The 12,481-nt window shown below is 39.5% G+C and overlaps 2 protein-coding genes across 2 annotated transcripts in view; one reads left to right on the top strand and one right to left on the bottom strand.

Annotated features, from left to right (window-relative positions):
• LOC145500342 (glutamate receptor ionotropic, kainate 2-like) overlaps positions 1–12,481 on the top strand; it is a 230,248-nt gene that overhangs the window by 186,354 nt on the left and 31,413 nt on the right. The window lies entirely within an intron of this gene.
• Positions 30–12,481, bottom strand: part of LOC145500338 (inactive phospholipase C-like protein 1) — a 39,022-nt gene continuing 26,570 nt past the window's right edge. The window contains exons 17-32 of the mRNA XM_081479850.1: positions 12,089–12,196; positions 11,270–11,340; positions 10,537–10,590; positions 10,363–10,447; positions 10,122–10,268; positions 9,340–9,440; positions 9,054–9,101; positions 8,625–8,675; positions 6,713–6,784; positions 5,379–5,492; positions 4,680–4,748; positions 4,541–4,594; positions 4,298–4,333; positions 3,920–3,976; positions 2,548–2,643; positions 30–2,125 (exon numbers count right to left, since the gene is read on the bottom strand). Of these exons, the coding sequence (XP_081335976.1) occupies positions 2,069–2,125; positions 2,548–2,643; positions 3,920–3,976; positions 4,298–4,333; positions 4,541–4,594; positions 4,680–4,748; positions 5,379–5,492; positions 6,713–6,784; positions 8,625–8,675; positions 9,054–9,101; positions 9,340–9,440; positions 10,122–10,268; positions 10,363–10,447; positions 10,537–10,590; positions 11,270–11,340; positions 12,089–12,196 (1,220 nt within the window). The 3' untranslated portion in view covers positions 30–2,068. The remainder of the gene's footprint in view (positions 2,126–2,547; positions 2,644–3,919; positions 3,977–4,297; positions 4,334–4,540; positions 4,595–4,679; positions 4,749–5,378; positions 5,493–6,712; positions 6,785–8,624; positions 8,676–9,053; positions 9,102–9,339; positions 9,441–10,121; positions 10,269–10,362; positions 10,448–10,536; positions 10,591–11,269; positions 11,341–12,088; positions 12,197–12,481) is intronic.

Here is a 12,481-nt window from a genome sequence, read left to right as displayed (position 1 = left end):
CGGTAGTCGGTGACTTCTCATCGTTTTACTTTTCAAGTTTGGCTGATTAGATCTGCTGTGAGATCCAACGTTCAATCAAGCAGGATCTTCGTTCACGGCTTTGCAGTTTATTTAGTTTGTAAAGGAATTACACTATTCGCGTGAGATTTCTAAGCGTTATAGCTGACTTGGGCGGCGCCCATTAAAGACAGCCTAAAAGATTTGGGCGGGCCTCGAAGACCTTGGCTCTTAAAGAGGGGGTGGGTACTATCGCAACAGAATCTCTACTATGCAAAACATTGAAAAAACTTTTGCCGGCGTTCCGTTTCAATTGGGAAAATTTCTGAGAAAAAGTTCCTCGGCAATAGTCCCAACAAAATTTCAACAGATCTAGGCTTAAAGTAAAGCACGCCGCTCTTGCATAATAGATCCGTAAGTGGGCCCCCTTCAGATAAATCTCTGTTAATTTCTACAGTGAAACTTGGATTAAGCGGACCCCATATTAAGCGGACACCCTCTATTAAGTGGACACCAGCTTGAGTCCCTAAATTTTCTTCCTACATTTACTGTAAAATCACTCAGCGGACACACTTGTTAAGCGGACGCGGACACCAATATTAAGCCATCTTGTTGCACAAAACCTGCAATAAGCGGACACTTCAAGGACTTTTTACTTCTAAAAGCTCAGCTCAGACTCCTTTAACATTGTTCAGTGATGTCGTTTTAAAGCTAAGTAGATTATTCCAGATTGATGCATTGACTGACTGGACATTGTTTTATGAGCAGTCTTTGATCTTACAGTGTTACACTGTGTTACAAAAGGGTTAGTAATTAAATGTTATTGCTGAACCCGTTTAGAGCGGACACCCTGTATCAAGAGGACACTAATGAGTGTCCCAGGTGTCCGCTTAAAACAGGTTTCACTGTATCGACTTTGAGTATTGCCGGGCAAGGGTCAAATCCAAAAATGGAAGGCAATACAGGACACACAATACACAACGTTTTAGTCGATGTTTTATTTTCAGCTGACCTGGTATCTCTTACCGTGAGTTTGAACTACTTACAAATACATTCAGTCAGTCTCTGTACACGATATCAATTAAAATAAATAATCACAAAACGTATAAGAAAAACCGAGTCAAAAAATCTTATATCTGAATTATAATACAAGGTCACAATAAACTACAAACCTGCTAAACAGGTCCGCAACGCGTGCAAATATTTCATAGGACCGTCTTTGTATCAACATCGCGGGTTTTTTTTTCTGATAGACAATTATCAACAAATTCGCCAAACTCTCGAATTTTCGATAAACAACTTGAGAAGTCGGATAAGAGAAATGTTATCTCTCGAATCACTGGTTTGGTAACTCGGCCTAGAGAAGAGAAAACCAGCAAGTTAAAGATCAATCTCAAAAACACCTTGGTTTGCAATGTTCTTCTTTCAATTCTACAATGTTTTTCCTTTAAATTACTTGTTGAATTAATATTTACAATTTTCTCACTTGATTCGTATCGTCCGATTTCCCAGCTACAACCATCATCGTATATGATATAACCATATTTGTATTCCCGGTATTGGACTGGCACTAGCTTGCAATGGAGGCTAATGCGGGGAATATCATTAAAAAGATTAATGTCATTTACATTTATAGACTCCCCGTGTTAGCCTCAGTTGCAAGCTAGTTCCAGTCCTATACCGAGAATACGAATTTGAGCAGTTAACCCTTGCCAGGAAGTTATCACAGCTATATCTGATCTTCGTAAAATGCAGAGTCAGCCCGCATTTACGCGGGGCTATCCTTTAAGAAGTAACGAAACAAGAAGTGTTTAAAGTTGGAAATTTACCAAAACCTACTTGAGATTAACATGGCATCTTGACAACAAGATTTTCCCCAACTCGCGGAAAATACTGCTATAAAGCTCAGTGCAATGACAGGAGGCAAATGTACAGTGAATAAAAAAACCTACATATCGTCACTTACGAACCACTGCAGTGTCCTTACAATATACCCTAACTGTATTCGAGTATTTACAGCGCACATGCGTATATATAGGGAGGGAACATGACGTATAAATTTGGTACTCAGTCAGAGATTACACCCAACGGATTTGACAAGTCCAGTCGCTAGAGTCGCCTCTTGAATCTGCGGAAAAAATGAGTTGAGTAGACTTCGTTTAATAAAAGAGCAAAGTCAAGGACTTACACAAAAATCAATACTACTCGCTCCCTTTATTTAGAAGCCAAAACTACATATAAACTGTATAATAAACAAAGTTGATTCCTAAACACATTTCCTCCGGTTTAAACAACCACATAAAATTCTTAACTTTTTTAACTTCTTTTTTTTCCAGAGTTTCCCCAGTCAGTTTGGATATCAAAGCTTATTCAATTGCTTACTTTCTCACCTATTTACTTATAAACTTCATCTGCAAAGTTCAGATAGTGTGTTACAAAAATATTCTGCACGAGATACGTGCCTATAGCTTTTATGGTCGGGGGGGGGGGGGCATTAACAAGGAGGGGGGCTCTCCATGGTCATCTACTAGGTAACGGAACCCTTCCTACCTGTCGAAGATATTCCTGGCATTCCGCTTTTGCGTTTAAAAGTAATTCTGCCTGGCCTTTTAACACACGGATGTTCCACGCATAGCTCTCCACAGCCTGGAAGGTAATTGAACAAAATACAACACAGCTAATGATCTTAACGATTGAACCACGAAAGAAACGTATCACTAGAGTCGATCGCACAAATTGTGGTATCAAGTGTCTACACTTATTAGTGATGTAACCAAGAACTGAGAACGGCAACCCGTCGACATCCTCTTTATCAATTCACTTCCTGGTTCAGGGTACTAATTGCCGGATTCATTTTAGCGATGAAAACCGTCTTGGGACGGGAAACTCCTCCTCAGACGGAAAACTCGTCTGATATGAATGAATCCGGCAGATGACGAGTTTCCTATCTCAAATTTATCCGTCTACTTTTCTGTCCAAATCGACGGGAAAATAGAACGGAAAACTCTCTTAAATTCACACTGGACGCGAAAATCACGAGGAGTTTCAGTCGCTATTTTAAGACGGTTTACCGTCCTTAAATTCTGATCTTAGATGGTATTCTGTCAACGGAATTCCGTCTCTGACTAGTTCCCCGTTTTTAAATAGTAATTCGGCTCAGTTATGAACTATGAGTCCTTGACTGGTGCTTTAAATAGTCAAGCTCTCGTGTTGAACCTCTGGGCCGGGTTGTTCGAAGCCCGATTAAGCTAACCCAGGATTAGCAAGAAATTTGATCTCAGTTTTGTAACTTTTCGGTGAGGTTTTCTGTTTATACTGTTTGTCCATCAGTTTTGAGCTTGACTAAGCTCAAACTACACAAAACTTAAGCAGTAAAAAAATAATTTTATACAAGAAAAATTAATAGTTCGGTTAACTTTTAATCCTGGGTTAGCGTTAACCGGCTTTCGAACAACCCGGCCCTGAAGTATTGTTACTTAAACGTTTAGATTCACTTTGCTGACGTCTGTCTTCGAAATGAAACCCTAACTTCTCGTTACTTTCTTAAAGCAATTTCAACCAAGCAGGTGATGTGATTAAATGATCTAGTAATCTCATGAGAAAATGTTTTAACCAGACGCTAAATTCTCCGAAGCAGAGTCAAAAGAAATGCATGATAATGGTAAGGAGAATCTGGACCCAGATGTCGCAAGCTAAACGGTTGCTGTGATCTCTGAGAATTGACTAATCCTTCAGTTTTCTGCACAAAGGTTGTTTAGCAATGCGATAAGTCCGGACAGCGACCTGCCCACAGAAGACTTTCGGGGTCTGAAAACATTACGGAAATCTTCGGGTTAATCGAAGATCAGCCGAACAAGGAACCAGTTCAAGTTGTTAACCGGCATGCACATACAACAAAACATACATATTCATCAAAGCCTACCTTCGTTAACCGCTTGCCTTTAATGCCCTCTTTTCCACAAGCATTGTGTAGCTCTTCCTGCAACCCAAGATTTAATACGTTTATGACACGACCTTCTTCTCCGAAAAAATAACGCAAAATCAAACACGTTGACAATTCTCACATCTAATGAAACTGCTACAATTCCAAAAGTACTTCTATTGAAAGCTTGCAATGCCAACGGTAGTGACGTTGCCCGAATCATGAGCGTTTTGCCCGAAAAATTACATAATTTTCTCAGCTGGAGGACTGGAGCCCCCATCTCCTCCCTCCCCCCAGCTCGTACGTTGATGCCAACAAAGGTTGCGCCAACTAAAAGAACTTGTTGTTCAGAATCAAACGAGATAGCAAGTTACTTACGTGCCACTCCAACCCAGCTCTCTGGCTCTGAATAATCTGAAGAATAACAGTAAAGTCAATAATGAATATGACAAACGAAAGCAAACTATATTCTTTGAATCAATTTAGAGTAGTAAAACTGCTCAAAAAGCGTCTGTGTAGGAGGCTATTCTTTTGGGTGATGGGGGTAGTCACGCAAACCTACGTGACGGCATAAGTCAATTGCGCTGGAATAATTAAATATGTATAGAAAGAAAAGCTTACCCTTTCGTGCACGGAGTCACAAGTTTCGATTAATGTTTTAGAGTCTTGAACTACCTGTAAAGATTGAAAAATATTCTTAGTACTATTGAATCTGGTTAGTTTAAAATTTTAAAGGTGAATCGTCCTTTGCCTTTCCTACCTGCTCTATCGCTGCCAACGCTTTCTTTAACATCTCTGGCAAACTTCCATGAGCCTCGAAATAAGGATACTACCACAGAAAAGAAAAAAAAAAAGTTAAAAAGAATGATTCGGATTTGAACCATCAGTTAGTTTTCACTAGCGTGCTCATATTCTTCCCCGAAATTCGACGTTTGTGTACCCAGATCACACTGCACCGGAGCTGTTTTCTTCCATAAATGCTGCTAAACGAGGTTTCTCGACTCCATGTCATCTTGGGTGGGATAGATTTTTCACGATTTTTTTTCTCCGTTTTCCGATTAGTATTAGTTTCGACTTAGAATATATACCAAACACTGACTGACACAAGACAGTTTTTGATCACATCTCCAGGCAACTGAAACACTCCGAAGTTCGTCGAAAGTATTCTCCTAGGCGTCGTATTGATTTTCAACTCTCTTCTCTGTGTTATATATATCTCTGTGTTTTGAAATTTGGTAAATACGTCTCTCGTGTTTGATGTCACAACAGAAACGGCTAACCAAAACCGAGAACTAACGTCTTTCTTCTTTTCCTGCATGTACACAGAACTTTTTTTCTGGCGACGGTTTGAAGGTACGCACTTTTTTGCTGCATAGCATGAAGAGGAAAAAGCAATACAGGTGACGGTTGAAGGTAGCATGGGTACGAATATTGAAAGAGAATGTCTCGTCCGCAGTACCTCATCCTTCATGACCAGGTTCAAAGCGATAAACTCTGAAGTGCTTTGTAATCTAGAAGTCAGCAGTCTTATGCACTGTTTAAGGTTTGACCGGGGAGCCACGCCACAGATCTCCTGAAAGGAAGAAAAGAGAGGAAGGAGATAAGACAGAGAACAAGAAATTCTCCGCTATTAAGCACTTGATTCACATCTACTATAAACTAATTCAGGTATGGAAAGCAATTCCTAATTTGCATTAGGGCTACAGAAACACGAGTGGAAATAGTAAGGTTGAGAGAGCGAAAGATGCTGCCGGAAACACGAACCGCAAGCGAATGCTTCCGTACATATTTCAAGTTTTCATAGACTTTGCAAAGCGTTCCTGTGGCTAGTTAGAAACACGGAAAAAACGTTTCTTCACAAATTAACTTAGGGGGAACTTTTCTGCATTTTCACAGTTATTAAAACAAGTTTTCGGGGTCTGAGGTCTGAGGTCTGAGTTTCGGGGTCTGAGTTTTCGTGAAGTCCCATTGGGTGTCACGAAAACTCAGACCTCGAAAACTCAGAGATCTCTTTTGAGATTCGCACATCGCAGAAATTTTTGAGGAAGTTTTAGAAGTCGTTCAACGATCGAGGAGAAAAATAATAAGTTGTGCACTCGACTAGCTTCGCGCGCCACTAACAACAGTGTAGAAATCGCGTACATTAGCGATATAAATTTGCGAAATACCTTCGATAAGTCCGCCATGAAAATTGATCGACGAATATTGTTCCCTTGCTCCCATGTTACAGCTTGTGATTTCCTCGTCTTCGTTGAATCTTTCTTTCTGAAATTCTCCACGAGAATCTCAACTACCCGCGATTGATGATGGCTGGACCTCCTCGCTGATTAGCCAGAAAAATATTTAGCGGGACGGAATTCGACCAGTGCTGGAACTGGTTCAGTAAAAATAAGTTCCCAAGGGCTCTTCAGCTCTTGAAGTAAACTTTCGCGCCAAAAATATCGCTCGCCCGAATATCGCATCGTCCCGGCTAGTAGGGTCTCCGAGGATTCTTCTGCCTGAAGCGTACCCGTTGTTTACTTACAAAACACGGAGATTTTTAATTGGCTGAAAAAATATGGGTCCGCAAAACGTGCATATCCAGAATGCAAAATAAGTGAGAGAAACGGTGTGGAGCAAGTCTAAAGACTTTCTACATAAGCTTTGTCTGGCCATAAGAACAACAACAACAAAACCAGTGATGACCACGACATGTTTTGTAACGACGTCAGCCTTTTTCGTCATTAGAGAATGTCGCTTTACAAATGATGCTAATAGTTTAAATAAAGGAAGTGTAAAAGAAACGAATGTTACCCTGAAATTTCCAAGAGCTGTTTGAACATTTTCTCTGAGATCTGTGCCGTCTCTAAGTGGTTGAATAGCCAGCTATAAAAATATACAACACAGACAATTAGCATAACAACAAATGTGATCACTGACTATTTTACAGCTTTAAAACTGTTATACTCTATTAATTAGGTGAAGTGAAAAACGGCTGTTCTCCGATCGATGAGCTAACTTTTTTGCTTTAAGGTATCAGCCAACTCACCGGGACCGTCTGCGCGCGGACCGTTCTAGCGCACTTTGTTTCAACACAATCCCTATAAACCGTATATTTTTTGAAAGCTGAATAATCATGGTTACAGCTAATTCCCTTTAAAAGGTATAAAACTTTAATGTGCTAAAAAAATGAGGTTTTTGCAAAGCTAAGTGTTTTCATTCATTAAGTTCCATGCTCACCAAAAACAAACGGAAGAAAACGATTAATACGGCTTTCATTTCTTCACACGTTTGCCTAAAAAACAGTGTCTCAGATTTCTGGAATGTGCGTCCGTTTTATTTTTACAAGCAAATATATTAGGGGATGAGAAATTATTGTCCCCACCAGTGGAAAATAGGTTATAACTTTGAAATGAAAAGAAGAATTAAAATTCGCAGAGACGGTTTTGTAGGTAAGCTATCTGACATTAATTTGGCCAAATTTCAGCCAAATTGGTCCAGGGGCTGCCGACTTGCAGTTCAAAATACATGCACAACTCGAACAAATTTTCATATTGAGAAACAAGGAAAAATAGAATTTCGACCGCAATGAGATTAGCGACACCTAGGCGTCAAGCAAATAAAGTGTTGATCGATAAAAGAAAGTATCAGTTTTCTTGAACAATAGTAGTTTGACAGGTAACAAGAAACAGACAAATTTTCGCGGCGGTGGGAAACAAAGACACATTCTCCTGCAGTTCAACGTCCCCGTGACGGAATCGACATAAAACTGACTGCTGAAGCTTTTCTTGCAGGTTTTCTCCAGAAACAGTGGTTCGACCATTCAACTTTGCCCACGATCCAACATCTTCTTGTTCTTCTTCGGCTTCTTCTAACCGAATTTTAGAACGGCTTGCACTCATTTCAACCGACTGCTTTTCACTCGTATCCGGTCTGCGTTCATGTTCTTCGATTTCTTGTAGCCATTCGTCTTGGTTGAAGAAAGAACCTTTGTCGCTCGAAGCGAGGTCTGCCGCCGATTCACAGCTAAACGCTTTCTTCCCTTTCTTTGGTCTTATCTTTGACGAAGAAAGGGACACGATTGTTTTTTCTTTTTCGAAGGCATTCATAGATTTCACAAGGCGACAACTTTGAGAGCTTCCAAGATGGCGAATCGCGTGTGTTTTGTGAAACACAAACACACATGTGCTTAGCTGTCACGTAACCTCTCCTTATTTGACAATGCGATGACAAGAGTTGTCAGCGGCTTATTAGAATAACTAAGATGGCAAAATTGTTTTCGCTTATTAAATAACTTCCGGTACGAATAACATTTTTTTGTGGATTTTTTTTTAAAAGAAAGCTATTCCTAAGATTTATCGAATCATAGAAAAAAACCAAAATTATACAAAACGGTCAATTTTGGGTTGGCTGATACCTTAAACATCTTACAGTTGGTTTACGACAAACTTCTCAGCTGATACAAGAACAGCACATTTTCTTAAAATCACCTAGTTGTAACTTTTCTTTTACTGCCTTTTAGGATAATCTGGTTCGTAGTCATACGAAAGACAAACAACGTTCGCACATTACTGTTCTCAAAACCAGTAATTATCCTCAGTCTCTTAAGACAGTGGATTTACAGTTTTGGTTGCTTTCTGTTCCAGAGGTCGAAGTGGGACATTCTGCACACAAAGTAATTGTAAAATAAAATTAGATTTTCAGAGACACCTTGATAGAAGCTCACCTTAAACGTATCATCCACCGCTTTGACACCCACAGTTTTCATACTAGTATACTGGAACGAAGAAACAAAAGAACAACACAAATAATCAATTCTCTTTATAAGAATTTTTTTTTATTAATTACAACAAAGACAAAATAAAGACCATTTACTTAAGACTGCATACTTACACTGCTTACTTAAGTATACTTTACTCTTACATCACTTACATTTACAGTGAGATACTTACTCGACGTACAAACAAATAACTACGTTATCTACAATAGAGTGGTGTACTTTTTTATTTTCTTTCCCTTCTTTTTTTTGTTTTTTAGTTATATTTACACACATAATCAATTCCAAACAGAAATACAAACCCCGCCAAGACAACTCCGCAACATACAACTCTACATGCAGTAGCGAAAGGAAAGTAACATCGAAGACAAGACTTACCTCCCTCGCTTTCTTTGACTTCCTCAAAGAAGCTTTTCTCGGTCTTTGCTGGAAGGTGAAAAAAACGTCTTAACGTCACATCAAGCAGACAACTTTACCAACAGTTTCTATCAGAGACCTATTTTTTTTTCTGGTTTAATTACAACATTAATCAAAGTCAAATTTCTCTTTACAGTTACACCGCATTGTCAAGGAAATAGGCCAAGAGAAGAAATCAAATTATCAACAAGGAATCAATTTTGATCGTGGTACCGAAGGGGTTGAACTGATCACGTGTTATACTTACAGCCGCAGCGTCGTTCAGATTTGTGATGGTCACGTGAACAAACAAGGTGGCCGAGTCCAGTTCCTCTCCGTGTGATGACAGAAGGCGCACGTGTCGGTAGCCTGGCAACGAGCAAGAAAATTGACTTTAATTGCATTTATGTGGGTTTTTTTAATCGTTCCAAACGATTCGTTGTCCAATCGCCAAATAACCCGGCCAACGCTCGTCGCGAGATAATGTTGAGTAGACCATACGAAAGCATTCTTACACGACGAAATGAACTATGCCCGAAAACTATGGTGCCGACTCACTTTGGGATTAGTTCTGAATGTTGATTGGCCCACTAGTGGACGGTCTTCAATCTAATTTGTTACAAGAGCCAAGCAGACTTAAACCCTCGAGATAAACAATGTAAATATTTTTTATACAGACTTTTCACCTTTTAGTAAAAATATGGCAAGGAAATCCAGGTCTGTATTTGTCGTGTACGTAGCGGTTTTCAACTGAGGGTCGGAAAACTAAAACCAAACCAGCTACTTTACCAATTAGATTACTCAGCCAATCTCAAATCATAGTCAAAACAAAACCAAAGTAATTGCCGGATTACTTTCGACGCTCAATTGGAAACCGCGCTATGGGTCAGTGTTAACTTTCCGATCAACTACAGTTAAAAACCTTTCAAACGGTGATCTGTTCTGCAAGTTATCTCAGGCATAAACCCCCCCCCCCCGCCCCCGTGGGGTGAAGGGGGACGGGTGTTCAGTTTTTTCCCCTGTGATAATTCCCGCCATTAGTTGAATTACCTGGTTGGATACAGTTCAGAGGAATAGTGTACTGTCCGATAAACCCATCACCAATGAAATCATCATCTTGTACAACGAACCGCACTAGAGCCAGATCAGGGAGATTGATGTGAAACTCGAAGGTTTCGTCGAAGACTGGGTTGTAACCTGGAGAAAAAAAAAAGACAAACCGAGAAAGAAGTTGAAAAATTACTGCAGAATGTGCCAAGCAAACACAAATCACATCAAGAAAAATATCTACCATTGTGAGGAACCGTTCTTGTTCTTTCCTGTGAAATATCAGCCGGGATGCCAAACACTTCGATTGTGACAAATGGATCAATCACCTGTGCAGAATACCGGTAAGCAAAACATTACAGTCAACGGCAGAAAAATATGAAAGAACGTTCTCAGTAACAACTACAGCTACACTTACGTCACCCTTAGCTGTGGAGCCCTTTGGTTTGGGAAACTGCTGACCGCTAATGACCTGCGAAAAGAAATGAAAGAATTGTGGAACGCTATACCGGACGAGTCTCGAAAGATACAAACGTACACTACTTCTAAAAACAACTTAAAAACATTAGATCTCACGGGACTCTTAGTGCGAAGTGGATCTATCCTTAATCAATTTTTACTGCTTTTAATGATCCTATTTTCTTATACATTTTACTTGTGTCTACATTGTTAATTCTCATATTTTAATATTAGCTAGTTGTTAATCTTAATTTATTTAAATTTATATACCTTCCTTCATAAGGCTCTTATAATTTCTTTTTTTCTGTTTTTTTCGTGGCGTACCCTAAAACTAGCCTTTTAACTAAGCGTACAGACCACGTTAAATACACTGATTGACTGATTGATTGATTGATTGATTGAAAGGAATTCTTTGTGGAAATCTAAATCTGTTTTTCTGCATGCGATTGAAAGAAATAAAACACCTCTTGCCGACAGGAAATTCGTTCATTTGTGGATTAAAAAAAAACTAAAGGAGTTTAATTCGCTATTACTAACATTGATTTATTAATAATTTAATTAGTTTATTACTAATTTTATTTGACTTAAAATTAAAGGTCGAACCTTGATAAATCGTAATTTGGCCCAATAAATCGAGTTGTAACGGTTACGTTTTTAAAATTTGTCAGAATACAATGAAAACTTCTTTGTACCTTGATTTGCAGTATTTGCGGGGAGACGCCTGGAATAACATCTTTTGTATTTGGATTAAAATATGCTATTTCTAAAGAAGAAACGATGCAGAGGTTAGACAGATAGTAAAAATCATCAAAACATAACACCTGACAGAAATGAAACTCACGGAACCAAAACATAATAAGCAGTACAAAGCGCGGGAAAACAAATTACCGGTGCAAAGCGCGGGAAAACAAGTAACCGGTGGAAAGCGCGCGAAAACATGCAGCAGAAAGAAAGCGAGGGAAAACGCGTACCGGAAGATAAGCGCGGCAGAACATGCCACCAGTCTCGCTAGGAAAATAAGTAAATGGCGGAGAGTACGCGAAGATGCCACCCGAGCCCCCGAAAAAGAGCTCACCAAATCTCCTTACCGTGAGAAGATAAATCCATGGGTTAAGCTTTTAAAGAAAACGAGTAGCCGACCGAAATCGAGGGAAAAGAAGAATACGGGACTCGAAGAAAGTGATGTAGGACAGTCTGCAACTAGCACTAAGCATAGGAAAAGACACAAACATCTTATGGAACCCAAGCAAACACAAAAGTACTTTATTAATTAAGTCAAAAGCGGCTGCACCGAACAGCCATCTTTTCCCGCTGCTATTTATGTTTTTTTTTTTATAATATAGATAGGACTCGAGAAATGTAGAAAACACTCGCCTGCGGCTCGCGTTTTCTTCATTTCCCTCGTGTTCTCAAATGCCCGTCGTGTTTTATCACAGTGTAATACACGGCTTAGGCTTCTTTATTTGTCAATTTTCCATGCATGGCAAGCTCAGAGAGATGTTATGTTTTACCTTCTCTCATGACAGCGGGTTTAAGGATATATCCACATCCTCCATTCTCGAGGAACTTTCCTGTGTTTAGGTTCATCATAAGACCTGGGGTTTGGTAATTCAATGCCACTGACAAAAAAGAGAAACGCATTTCCATTAGCCTGCAATGAAGGCGTCTTTATTAGCAAGTGACCGAGTCACAGTTGGTTTTGTTTTCACTTCTGATTGGATAAAAAAGTGGGGCGAGATTCATTCATTTCATTCATTCATTAAGCCAGTCACGCAGCGTAGTAACGCAGAACCAAAGCAAACGCGAACTACCTTCGATAGTCAGGTGAAAACAGCTCAAAACAAGATAAGAAGAATTTACTCATCAACAGCCTTTCTTTGACTGCTGACTCAATAAAATGGACC

The sequence above is a fragment of the Orbicella franksi genome, chromosome 10 (assembly GCF_964199315.1).
Source record: "Orbicella franksi chromosome 10, jaOrbFran1.1, whole genome shotgun sequence".
NCBI classification, from domain to species: domain Eukaryota; kingdom Metazoa; phylum Cnidaria; class Anthozoa; order Scleractinia; family Merulinidae; genus Orbicella; species Orbicella franksi.
The sequence above is the reverse complement of the archived record's forward strand: the minus strand, read 5'-3'. Positions and strand labels throughout refer to the sequence as shown.